The sequence below is a fragment of the Cheilinus undulatus genome, linkage group 3 (assembly GCF_018320785.1).
Source record: "Cheilinus undulatus linkage group 3, ASM1832078v1, whole genome shotgun sequence".
NCBI lineage: Eukaryota > Metazoa > Chordata > Actinopteri > Labriformes > Labridae > Cheilinus > Cheilinus undulatus.
In genome coordinates this window covers 3,998,418-4,012,253 of record NC_054867.1, presented here as the reverse complement: position 1 = coordinate 4,012,253, position 13,836 = coordinate 3,998,418, and the positions used below count along the sequence as shown (strand labels likewise).

At 38.0% G+C, this 13,836-nt stretch overlaps 2 protein-coding genes across 6 annotated transcripts in view; both read right to left on the bottom strand.

The window, feature by feature from the left end:
- Nucleotides 1-545: 545 nt before the first annotated feature.
- si:dkey-19e4.5 (UBA_like_SF and PTH2 domain-containing protein) lies at nt 546-6,194 on the bottom strand. Of its 2 annotated transcripts, none has more exons than XM_041816125.1 (7): nt 5,983-6,194; nt 5,131-5,244; nt 4,308-4,379; nt 4,122-4,196; nt 3,417-3,514; nt 2,082-2,196; nt 546-1,920 (listed from the first exon to the last, which is right to left on the bottom strand). In XM_041816125.1, exons 2-7 carry the CDS (start codon nt 5,236-5,238, stop codon nt 1,834-1,836), a joined length of 555 nt encoding a protein of 184 aa, XP_041672059.1. In that variant the 5' UTR covers nt 5,239-5,244; nt 5,983-6,194; the 3' UTR covers nt 546-1,833. The 2 variants fall into 2 exon arrangements, with proteins under 2 accessions (XP_041672059.1, XP_041672050.1); XM_041816116.1 differs by having other exon boundaries at nt 5,993-6,194.
- Nucleotides 6,195-9,683: 3,489 nt separating this feature from the next.
- plxnb1b (plexin b1b) overlaps nt 9,684-13,836 on the bottom strand; it is a 211,665-nt gene continuing 207,512 nt past the window's right edge. For 3 of the 4 annotated variants that reach the window (XM_041779107.1, XM_041779095.1, XM_041779115.1), the window contains one exon: nt 9,684-13,144. In XM_041779107.1, the coding sequence (XP_041635041.1) occupies nt 13,040-13,144 (105 nt within the window). In that variant the 3' untranslated portion in view covers nt 9,684-13,039. The remainder of the gene's footprint in view (nt 13,145-13,836) is intronic. The other variant, XR_005991453.1, reaches the window with a different exon arrangement.

The window sequence follows — 13,836 nt, the reverse complement described above, 5'->3', positions numbered from 1 at the left end:
AGTCATTTTTTTCAGAACTCCAGTGCTAAACTGCATGTAATATCTCTAAACTAGGTCTACATTATTAAAATAATGGTTTTAAATTGTCCCACATCATCCCTCTCCGCAAAATGAAACCGAATGAACTCAACTTTCATTTATATTGCTATTTTTACTAAAAGGCTATTTATATATCTACTTCCTGGTTTCTTTCAAATCGCTTTGTCCCCTCGTTTTGCGGTAATCCTTGGGGTTTTTCTTTGTTTTAACATGGAAACCTCAACTATTTCCGAGGAAACGTCATGAGGTTAATAATTGAAGGCCAGTTTGGGAGTTACAGCAGCCAGACTGCCATGTTAGGCAGTGACCACACTTAACAATAGTGCCATTGTTGCTGCGGTGAAACAGCAATGTCATACGGCCAGTCCAAACAGCAGCTCACTGCAACATGGCTGTGCTCAACCCTCCCCCACACTGCTTTCAGTGCCAGAGCTCCTGCATATCTCAGCTCATCTGTAGGCTGTATGTTTGAGGATAAAAACACAATCCAGCTGCTTGTTTTGCCATCTAGAAGCATTTTAATTGTCTCCACAGTCTGAAGCACTCATACATTTTTTTGTATAACACAGGAGGTATCAAAGTGTGGAAGTGTGGCTTAAATTGACTTTGGGATTACAACGTTCAGTTCAAATATACATTTTATATTGCATGCATGACACTGCCATTTTTAAACATTGCTCTAACAAATAAATCTTCAACGTTTAAGTAAGAATTCAGGGAGTGGCAGCTCATGCCCACGAAAACTTGTTTGTGAAAACATAAACACACAACGGCTCACATAATTCTTTGTGTATCAAGATTTTAAGTGAGCAAGACTACAGCCAAGTCCGTAACATTTGTCATTTACACAACCATCTGTGTTCTCTCAAGTTGATCCACTTCAGTAATGTAAACTTGCCATGACAGGCAGCCAGAATCCTTTGAGTCAGTATTAATAAATTACATGACATGTTGGCTTGCCCACCATCAAATTCTAACAATATTCCTTATAAGTCAGGATGTTCTATTCTTTTGCAAAATGAAAAAGAAAAAAAATACAACAGAGTCCAGTACTGTGCGTAATGTTTAGGATGGCACACCACAGATTATACAGTGTAAGTTCCTAACAGGAATACGTATTCAAAATATAGCCATTTATCAATAATAAGTAATGTTATTAAGCCTACAGGATAGGGATCTTTGGGAGAAGTTGCACACACACACTATGATTTAAAAGTCAGAAATGAATGTTCATACACCATTGGTTGGTAATTTACCCTTCACTGTAAGAGTAGTGGATTGAGCAGGAAAACTCTATATGTGCTATGGGTATAGTTACATTAAGTATTAGGCTACAGTACACTGCCCATTGTATAAGCATATTAACAATACTGGTCATTCACCAAAAACATTTGACTTGACTTGCCATAACTGAAACTGGATAAAAGACAAGGTGGGTATGAAAACAGATTATAATACTATTAAGACTCTTCTAAGTAGGTGACCTGGATAAAAAGAAAAAAAGGTCACCAGAAAGAGACTGCCCTCATCGTGTTCCCCTGTGAAGAACCGATGTCTCTCCCCTCCTGCTCTTAACCGCAGACGAACCCGCTCAGACAAAGAATGAAAGGGAAACAAATGGCTGAGAGTGTTTGTTTTCTGGTGTTGGGACATTCCCCTTCTTCTTCAGTTCTTTTTTGAGGTTGTAACACTCTTGCATGCCGAGACTCTCTGTGCTGTTGGGAAATGTTGCCCTCTGCTGGTTGCTCTGTGGCACTGCAGGGTCATGCCTTCCCCATTGTGGGTTTGAGCCTTTTAGAGCAGCTTTAGACTCCCAGTAACATTATTCACCATGTCCTCCTCACCCATGATGGCCAGGACAGTGCGGGACCCAGACTCCACCTACAGGAGATCAGAGACATTTTTCTATTTCTGATGTACTCAAAAACAAACAAACAAAAAACTCCACACAAAAGTAGTGAATGGCATTTACAATATTTTAGGCCTTTACCACCTCTGCTACCAAAACACAGGGCAACTTTACAATGTCCTTCTCCCCTTACCTGGGTCAGCCCTGCATCCTGGACCAGGTACGTGGGCAGGCTGAGGCTCATGGCCAGAGCCTGCAGCTCCAGTAGATGAGCCACGTTGGTGCCCTGGACCACCACCTTCTTGGCTCTGTATCAACATCAAGGACATCAACTTAATTATCATAATTAATATATACACAATATTATTCAGACTTTCAACATCACAATAATGGCCAGCCCAAGACCCATTAAAAAAACTTCAAAGTTTCTGTAGAAATTCAACAAATCAGGATTTCAATCAACTGAATATAGAAAGCTGTAGCTGTGCAAGAACAGACACATAGGTAGAGTGATGAAAGGAGAAAAAGAGTAAAAAATGGCACAGCTGTCATGGCCCACTTTGAGAATTACACGTCCTTAATTTAAAAGAGAGAGAGGCAAAAAGTGTTTAAGAAAACCCTCTGAACTAAAAGGAGAATACAGTCATTGGAGCACTGTTAATGTGAAATTTTCAATTTTGTATTTCTCCCATGTGCAATTCTTTAGATAAAAGATTTAGATACAGACACCATAATCATCCATGCTTATTTTAAACAAAATATTTAATGCAAAAGCTACCCAGGCTACAGAGCTTAGCACTGAAGTTTAAGTTGATGTAGTGTCTTTAAGACTGCTACTGTTAATTGTTTTCAAAGGTCATGCCTCACAGCTCTAATGCTTTACTGTAATTATTAAATGAATGGTCACTGAGGCCTTATTCACATGAGATTAGTATAAGCAGGACACCTCATGTGATGTAGAACTAGACCCCCATGCCTTTGTTGAATGTCCATTTATCCATTTGCATGGAAAAAAAAAGTCTTTATATGACTCATATTTACAGATATTACCCTCCAGACACAAAGTCAAGGCTTAGTGTATGGTTCCCATCCGAAGGTCCCTTTAGTAAACTATGGGATTAAAACTCTTAATCATGCTGAAAGGTCATAAAATGTTCTGTCTGATGGATTTAAGCATTTTCGTTCTGTTTGCACAAGAAAACACAAGCCCTTCCAAAGAATATACTACTCCAAATTAACAAGACACTGAATTGCATCCAAACAATATATTAGCAAGCTTTGTTTTAGGCTAAATACGGTAAATATCCTTGAGTTAGAGATGCAGGTTTGCACAAGTTAAAGATCACCAAAGATTGTTGAAATCTTTACAAATAACTAAAAGAGTTGAACAGATGAATCACTACTTGTAAATTCATTATTAGGCCACACCAGCAAACTAAATTCTTAAAAACCTAAACAGTCTTTTGTGTACGTTAAATTCGGACTTTTCATGCATCTCTTCTCAAATTAGAAATTGCACAAGCCTTACCCACTGTGGTCCCACTTCCAGGCCATCTCCCTCCAGCTGTTCTTCTCCTGCAGAGCCTGGTACAAACCTACAGCAGCATGGCCAACCTGGGCTGCCACCTGCACAAGCACAGTTCACATCTTGACATTACAAGTTATACTAAAAAAGTTGTTTATAACATGGTTGAAAAAAAGTTACCCACTGAAAATATTAATAAATTGCATTGCAATCTTTCAACTAACATTCTACTCCATTTAATTTTTATTGTTCTGTTTCCACCTTTTAATCCTCGTTGTAAATTTCCTGTTTTGTTCTCTGTAAAGCACTCTGAGTGCTTTGTGCATAAACGGAGCTCTATGAATAAACCTGCCTAGTCTATAATAAATCACTTTGATTTTTGAAAAATCCACTGTATCTCAAGCCCTGTACAGGGTTTTCAGAGAAACTAATGTGAGCATTAACTGCCCAGGTAAATTCCAAACAATGCAAATTAAAGGCATGCTTTGTAAAATAAAAGGACACAAGCAGCCTCATCCGTGAAACTAGAGTGATGTGTTATTAAATATAGCTTTGAGCATCAAAGTAAGCTTGATTTCAAAAAGTTGTCAGAGGAGCAGCAAACCATGACTAAGATGTTGTTAAAAATAGGAAAACACTGTCTTTGTGCTGCCTTTCATATCAGATCCTGCACATTTCCCTCAGTCCATTTCAAATGTCCAGACTTGCCTTTCCAACTCCCATGGCAAGGTCCATGTTTACCACAAACACCATCTTGAACATGAGGTCATCATCTCCCTCCTCCTGAGGGTCAGAGCACACAGAGGGAAACACTGAGATTGGGCTTTGGACAAACTCCACAAGGTCTAATGTACCAAGGTGTACCTGTGGGGACTAAGGCTAGCTTATGGGCACCTCATTCTCCAGCTTGTTGTAGTAGTACATGGCCGCCTCCTCAGCAGACACATTCCGAGTGTGCAGTAGAGCCTGGAGGGGTGAGAAACAAAGACAAAGTTTAGAGAAGAAAGCAGTGATGTTTAAAATCTTCAGTAACTTGGTGAACAGGCGGTACACTGAGCATTAAATTGTACATACAAAGTGGCTGTCAGATTACCCTACAACATTATGATTAATCTAAAGATTTAATTCCATCGGGGGCAATTATTATGAAATACATTGTTTGTGCCTGAGAATATGAATTGTTGATTTCAGTGATGGGTGCAACTCCAATTTAAGATGACAAGTTTAATGAGTACTCACAAACAGTGTTAAGAGGAAAATAAATGAATGGATGAGATCAGCTACTAAGGAACTGTCATTGTACTTAGGAATTCATGTATGCATTGGTTAAACATCAATGTCTGCCAATATTGGCCCTGTACACAAACATCAGCCAAATGATGTGCCATCTCAGTTACCAATGTTTATCTGTTGTTTGCAATCAAATTCTCATTGCCATCTGGTATATATAGCTGCTAAATCAAACTGATTTTTTTGCATACTTGTGTTACACCAAAAGAAGTGATAAAAAAACTAATATCTGCCCAAATTTCACAATCAGTGCCTCGCAAGTTGCATCATTAATGGTAGTGTGTATTATAGGTAAAACATTAAATAACAATTTACGTGGAATGGTCTAGTGTGGTGTTGAATGTGTTGAATTTAGATAGAATGTTAAGTCATAGGTATTTTTCAGTGTCTATAAAATTGTCAACTAAATGGTGAAACAGATTCCCACCTGTTTGGCTGCCTCCTCTGGGATGTCCAGCTCTCGGAGCTGCTGCAGAAACACAGGGTTAACTTCCTGAGAGGCAGAGTCTGGACCTGACTGCTCTGATGGCTCCATCCTTCACTGTTAAAAGGAAAGACTTTGGTAAACATTGTACAGAACATGCTTCAAGACTGACTACTACCAGTACTTGTATACATGTTCATTGGTATCTAACTGCATACATGATGGTATTAAAAGGAGTTCCAATGTACGGAAATAATTTATAGATGAGGATCCTATCAGCTACACTTAACAGCAAACCAAATAAGAGATAAGCATTAAATTCACAAATATTGCTGCGATGCGAATACCCTAGCTACGTTTGAAGCTAGTTGAAAATGGCTATATTGTAACCCGTTAGCATGCCCTTCCGATTGCAAAGAATACCTTATTTTAAATTGTACGAAATTTTGTTTTAACGTTGTCAACGACTAATCGAAACAAGACATTGCAAAACAGCTTAACTATTCTCGAAAGAGTCGCAAAGTATACACAGGCAAGTCAAGAGTTAGCTGTTTAAAAACAACTCTGCGTTACTTCGTTGTGCTTGTGACAGTTAGCTTCCACACAACGATGCACGCCATTCATAGTAGCATCGACAATAATGGAGCTAACGTTAGCGCATTCGCCCTCATATCATGTCTTTACCGATTTAATATGATTCATATCATACATTGTACAATGGTGTTAATCAGTGACGATTTCTTAAATGACATAAACGACGACTTGCTTGCTGAAAAGCTTCTGACACACAGATTAGCATTAGCACTAGCGTTAGCCGCTACAGCTAACTGAGCTAGCATGAGTCCAGCTAGTTACCTGTAGTTACCTTTTTTTGCGCAGCTTGCTCGTCAGCAGGAATAAGGACGGTGACTTCTCTGCAGGTGCAACAAGACTTCGTTAACACCAGCAAAACGGCAGTTTATGATTAAATATCCTGTAAGGTTGAGCGGGACTCCAGCCTGCTGTCATCAGCGTTACTCCATTTTGGACTTCTGTGTTTGTTGGCATTGGATGATGCCTCTGGTCGATTGTGGTGTTACAGATTTTCTTGTGATATTATAATTATGTTGTTTTGGCATGCGCACTCACAAATTAAGTGTAGGCTACGCAGTCACGAGGAAGAATAACTAGACGTATAAATAACTGGATTTATAACTAGATGTTGTGCTATTAGATGCCTCATAAAACTCAGAAACACCAAACCAGTTCCTTCAAAATGTCCAACTTGTAAACAGGCACAGATATAACCACTCTAGTTCCTTCTGGTAGATAGGAAATGGGAATATATATATTTTCATCATTGATAAATCTGCACACTGTCTTGGTGGATTTTTCCTTTTGTATAAATGGACTTATCAATCATTAATAAGGGCATTTAATTGTACTACTGAATTGGAAATATTTGCATTTTAACTTCAACAACAGCTATGGCTATTAGAGATGTGGTACATCTCTACCAACATTTAAAGAAAATGGGCCTGTCGTTAAGTGTTTGGCAGTTAAATATCTCCAAGAGAAATACATTTGCTGGGCAGTAAAAGTGCAATGGTGGGTCAAGAAGAGGTGGGGGGACTTTTTTCATGGCATTTTACCTCCAAAATGTAATTGCTTCATCCTCTAATCAGAGTGTACATTTGGTAAAAGTTTGAAGAAAATTCCTGAAAGTGTTTTTGAGATAACACATTGACAATAATGGAGATGGATATAAGATCTAATGTTCTGCATTCTAGTCCACTATTTTTGATTAACTCTGGGCAAAAACGAAAACCTTTCATTTAACATTTGTACATTTACACCCCCATTTCCAAAAAAGTTGGGGTGCTGTGTAAAATTGTAATAAAAATGCAATGATTGCAAATCTCATAAACCCATATTTTATTCACAATAGAACAAACAACACATCAGGTGTTAAAACTGAAGCGTTTTACTATATCATGAAAAATCCGAACTCATTTAAATTTGATGGCAGCAAGATATCTCATAGGAATGGGGCAACAATAGGCTGGAAAAGTGAGTGGTACAGCTGGAGGAGCATTTTGCAATTAATTAGGTTCATTGGCAACAGGTCAGTAACATGACTGGGTATAAAAGGAGTGTATTAGAAAGGCAGAGTCTCAGAAGATTGGCAGAGATTCACCAATCTGTATCTGAAAATTGTGGAACAACTTCAGCAAAATGTAAAATTGCCAAGACTTCTGTACATGATATCAAAAGATTCAGGTAATCTGGAGAAATTTCTGCACAAAGGACAAGGTGGAAAGGCAGTACTGGATACAAGTTAAAGCTGTATCATGCAAACAAGAACCCATATGTGAACATGATCCAAGCTACCGTTCTGTGGACGGAAAAGGAGAGGGACCACCAGGTTATTATCAGCACACAGTTCTGAAGCTTGCATCTCTAATGGTATGGGGTTACATTAGTGCCTATGGTGTGGGCAGCTTACACATCTGGAAAGGCACAATCAATGCTAAAGAGTAGAGCAACATATGCTTCCGTCCAGACAGCGTCTCTTTCAGGGAAGGCCTTGTATATTTCACAAAAACTATGCTAAACCCCATATCCCATTCATCACACAGCATGGCTTCCCAGTAGAAAAGTCCGGTCTGTCATGGTTTTGGTTTCTGTTGTGGTTTTTGATTCTTTAGTTTCCTGAGCCTTGTTTGTTTTCAGCCTCCTGTGTTCCCTAGCCCTTGTGTTTCCCAGTTTAGTTTCTAGTTCTGTTATCTTGTTCATTCCCTCTGTGTCATTGTTTTCTTATCCCCAGCGTTTCCTTTTTATTTTGTAGTTTCCCTCTCCTTGTGTGTGGTTTTGGTTCTCTTCCTGGCTGTGTTTTTCACTCCACGTTGATTACCCTTACCTGTATCTCACTGACCTCACTGACCTTTTGTTTTATTTTATTTTTATTTTATTAAACATTTGTTTTTGCTTCAGTGCCTTTGCGTTTGAGTCCCCCTTTTGAGTTTTTTTGCTGTTGCATGACACCTTCATCATTAAAAGACAAAAATCCAACAAAGAGCACCCAGGACTGTTATGCAGCTGTAATACTACATCAGACAAGAATGGGACAACATTCCCCTCCCAGACGATTCAGCAGCTGGTCTCCTCTGTTCCCAGGTGTTTGCAGACTGTTGTCAAAATAAAAGGGGATGCTAAACATGATCCTGTCCCTACTTTTTTGAGCTGTGTTGCTGCAATCAAATTCAAAATGAGCAAATATTTTTCATTGCATGGTAAAATGTCCCAGTTTCAATATCTGATATGTTGTTAATGTACTATTGTGAATTAAATATGAGTTTATGAGGTTTGCAAATCATTACATTCGGTTTTAAATTAAATTTTACACAGTGCCCCAACTTTATTGGAATTGAGGTTGTATCAGAAGCATAATGTAATGCCTCATGCATGGCATAAACACAGGAAATCAGAACTCATGTACTCTACTTACATTATTAGATAAAGAATGTGCTTCTGTACTTTCATGCTAGCAAAAAGTCTAAAAATCCAGATATCTTGCAAAAGCTATGTTCATTACAATAGATGAGATCTGAATAAGCCATTTTGTAGAAAGTGTATTTGAGGCATTCTGTATTGAATTTAAATGAAAACTTCTATTTTTGAAACCAGTATGGACTCAGCAGTGCATATTTTAAGTGTCCCATTTTCAGTGGTAAGTCTGGCGTCATGAGCACGTCAAGAATCTGATACTTCATCCTGAAAATTACACCTTTTCCTTTTCAAACAGGGATGTTGAAATGATGGTCGGGGGCCAAATTCAGTAGACAGCAAATTCTTAAAAATAAACTTATTGTGCTCAACTACATCAAACTTTTTGTAAACAAACATTTTGACAAGTATCAGTTGCTGATGTAGTATTTTTTTCATGTCTAAGTTGAGATTACAAAGTAAATGGAAAACATATTGACAAGCAAAATTATGAAACCTTGACTGATAAGCACCTGATGAATGAAAGCAAAAGGATTACAGCAGCCTCACTACCTACTTTGTCTCAAGGTCCAATTTAAAAAGCATATCACACTAATCATCTTGAAGCACCAAAACTCCTTTTAAGTTCAGGAGCCTTGTGCAGTTTGCATTTGTTCTAAGTCTCAGCGTCTCTTCTTCCTGCCGCATGGAGTGTCATTCTCATCTGGACCACATGTGCATCCAGTGCTGACCAGACCCACCCTGAAACCCAATTAGCTGGCCCAAAATCCTTCAAGCATATTTAGTTACTAAGCACATCTTAAACTACATCAGAAAGATTGGGTTTACTATCTCTAACACACAAAATGTGAGGTACAGTTTATTAAATTGGCCCAGTCAGCCCTATGTCTTTCTGAATGTGGGTCTCAGTGGATAAAGTTTGCCCTGATCTACGCATCTTGTCCTTTACTTTCCAAGCTCTTGCACACTAAACTATTTTTCCACATCTCAAGAGTTTGATCAATAATGTCACACATGGACAAAGAATAAAAACACATTCCCACATTTTACGAATACTTTATTACATCAGCATCTGTGAGAAGTTGCCCCATCTCTTATTAAACAGGTTAAATCACTACAGTTACATCTTAAATCAGTATTTACAATGATATTAACACACAAAATATCCTTAAAACTGCTCCTTGCAGAGCCTGCTCTACATTGCCAAATTTTTACAACAGTTAAGAATTTTTCCCAGAATGCTTGACTTTATTCACACTGAGCTTCCCCCCCAGTCTGAGGTGATGGTGAAGGATGGAAACAGACCCTCTCTTTGTAGGAGTCAGAGTTTACTGTGTGTAAAATTATGAATGAATATAAGCCAGGATCCTGGGAATAACACACTCCAGGCCAAACCTTCACACATCAAGGCAAGGAACAGAAATGAGACGTTTTTTAAAAAAATGAATCTAGTTCTCTTACATCACTCTCCTGTTTTGGTCGCTGGCTTCTAAGGCTGGGTATGAATCCACACGATCCCTTCTAAGCTAGTGGAGACTAAACTGTGTCAACAGATCTGATTTCAACTAAATTTGGCACTTAATAGGGTCAGATTCTTGGCTTGTTTTAATGCACACTATGAGATATCCAAACTCTTAAAATATGTAATAACAAATTAACAAACCTTACTAAATTTCTGCTGAAAGTGTATGTTCCAAGGTTATATAAAAAAGTTTGCTTCCCTGCCAAAGTCTCTCTCTATATTATCTGAAACAAACAAGTTACCTCTGAATTGCAAAGTTATACCCTACTTATCATTAACTTAAATTAATCCCAAAGACACAATCATAAAGGGCACTTCTGATAAAAAAAAAATATATATATATAACAGAGAAAAATCTAGAAACTTTGACCATACCCAGCCCTGCTAGTCCCCTTAAGCCATTTCAGTCTTTGTCATTTTAAGAGGAGATATATCAGCAAACATCGGCTCATGTTTAATAGGTCTTTGTCCTCCAAATGAAAGCAGAACAGTGTGAAAACATCAGCATCTGAAACAGCAGAAACAGAATTAATGCCTGCAACTTGTATCAACTTGACATACAGACCTTCAGCAAATGAAGCAGTGCCACCTTGTGTCCAAAAAAGAACTGTAGTACAACCATGGTGACAGCAATAAACATTTCAATATGTACCAATACCTTTGCTTGGAGTAGAGCATGATTTAATAAACTGTTCAAGATCTAAAGGAATGTTAAAAATGTACAAAATAAGAAATATCACTGACTTTCACTATAAAACGCAGCGGTGCACACTAATGTCCCACTTCATTTATATGAGTTTCTTCATGGAAGGATAATGTTTTTACTTAAACTTCTTTCCAGTGACTTATACACAACAGACACATCCACATGAATAAAGTATAAAAGCAGGAAATCATTAAAACAGTCCACTGTCACTCAGTCTGGTTTAAGTACCTTAAAATGCTCACACGAGCAGATTTTGATTTCTAGATTCACACAAAGGGAAAAAAATAAACAAGAGGCTTAAATGTGTGTGTGTGTGTGTGTGTGAGTGTGTGTAGCTGATGTGAACTGTGTGTGTGCATGACAACAGATCCATACTTAGTTTTCAATACACTGAAATCGTAGGCGGGTTGACAACGTTGCAGAAAAAAAACGCATATTATTCAGAGGTAGAGCGTGGCACTGACATTTCAATGTCCCAGCAGTAAGCTTTCAACGAATGGGTTTCTAGAAATTGTGACCTTGGTTTAATTTTTTCAGCATTCACAATTTTAGAAAATGTAAGCAATATGGAGAAAACCAATTTAACTGCAGAACAAAAATTTAAAAAATAAATATAATTTAGACGATTAAATGTAAGATATCTGACTCTAAAACCCAGAATTCAGACTTTATTTCTAAATTCTCAAGTAATTATACATTTAGTCCAAGATTTACATTGACTTAAAATTATTATTTCAGTTAAAACCATATTAACTGAAGTTTGACTTCATTATATTAAAGGATGTGGATACTCTCACCAGTCACCGGCAAGTTTAAAAAGAAAATAACTTCGACTAGGATGTACGAAGTTCATTAGCTTGATGCTAACAAACTATGGAAAAGACTATTGACTGGCAAAAAAATTTAAACTTGCTTCGCGCCAATTTTTACTTCAGAAACGATCCATTTTATTTGGTAATACCAAGTAAAAACAGCTCGTTTAATTTACCAGCAAGATTGAAAATGCTCAGAAATTGATTCCTACGTCATTAAGACAGGAAAGCTCGGTTCTTAGCATTTCTGTAGTCTGTCTTATTGCTTTCTTCTTTGCTTATTTTGTTAATTTTCAATTGGCAAATAGCTTTCAGATGCGCTACAGCCACCATCTGGCAGTACTGCAGCATTACAACCAAGGGCTGTTAAATAATGACGGAATACTTTGAAAAAAACAAAATAAAATAGGACTGTTTAATTATTGAGAAAGAAATGCCATTCTCTTATTATTTGAAATCTCATTTAAACTTATAAAATTTGTTGTGCAATTTAAAAAAAAGTTTTTAAAAAATCACCTCTAAAAATATTAAAGCGAGCAAAGTGAAAATTGTGAGTACTAAGTCTGGAGTTTTACCTTAGAAATTTGTCTAAAATCTCAAAATTTAAATCTACAATCTCACAGAAACCATCTTGAAGCGGAGTTAATTCTTCTCTGAATACTGATGAATGTAACATCTAAAATGTACTTACCAATACTTTCTACAAGAAACAACAAAAATGTTGACAATATCAGATGCGGTTTGATGATCAGGGTGACGTAGGTTGCTCGCGACACACACATACACACTTTAAGAAATCACTTCGGACCGTACAGCAGTGACAAGCACAAAAGGCAGAAGAGGTACTGCTTCATAAAATTCACTCCAGGGAAAAATGGGACCATAAAATCTGGATTTTTTTCAGTCTTTACATCAGAGCTGCTGTATAAGAATATTACGTTTGAAGTCCAGCACATGCTGTGTAGAAATAAAAAACCTGTTCCATCATTTGTCTCTTTATAGAGTTAAGAGAGGGACAGCAGTCGTGGCTGGTATCACATCCCTTCTTTCTTTGTGTCCATGTGCTGTCCTTCCTCTACAGAGGGCTTAGAGCCTCTCAGTGTCCACACTGAAGATAGATTTATCCTTAGTCCACACCCAAACAGAACCAAAAGTGTCAGGATGTGAACTTTCATACCTAACTCTTTTAAATCCTCAGTGTTGAAAAAAGTTATTTCAAAATCTTGACTCCAGCTGTTTCTCTGTAGAGAAACATTTACACTGTCCTCCCATCAGTCAGTCTGGTGATCTCCTGCTTTCAGTTCAGCCTGCAGGATGGAAGTCCCTGGATCCTCCTCCCTCTCCTGTCCCTCTCTGTTTACTCAGCTCTGGTGGGTGTTTCCTCTGTCACAAGTCGGTGACTTTATTCTCCACGGCGGCTGCGATCTGCTGCAGTCTGTAACCCAGCTGCATTTTCTGCGCTGTGGTGTCTTCCTCCAGCGCTGTGATGATCTGAGGACATGAAGATGCCACGAGACAGGATGAGAGAGAGACAAAGAAAAGCAAAAGATGGATATTAAACATAGACACTAAATTTATCATTCCTGAAATGTGGACGCAACTTTTAAAAACACAAGGAACTGGTCTTCAAATGTCTATTTTGCTGTTTTTCCTACAGACTGTTTCTCAATCAAGTTCCTTCTAAACCTGCCATGAGAAGCTGGGATGGATTCACTTGTTACCGAAAATTTGCATAAAGGGCTTTCTGCCAGGAGGCTTTGTCATTCAATTTTGCAATACACTGTTGTTTAAACTAACAAAGATCAAACTTTTTTCTCTGAATCTAAGAAGAAATACATTTTTGTGTCAGTGACTTTAAGGGTGCAGTCATACTGGGTAATCTGTACCATGCAAGATGCACTTCTTTGGCCCTGGAACAAAAGGGTGAAGTGAGATTTTGCAGAGGATGGTCGCTCATGCAGTTGCAAGCAATGGGTACATAATATGGACATGGCTTTATCAATGCAACCATTCTTTTCATGCATTTCACAGCCATGCAGGAGTGTTCTAGGGTGGTAACTAACCACAACAACTCAGAATAAGCCCCAAAGTCATGTCCGTTGTGGTGTTCTCCATTTTGCTGACTCTGAGACCTCACTACTACTTGGAGAGGTCACCCATGTATATTTTCCAACAATTTTTTT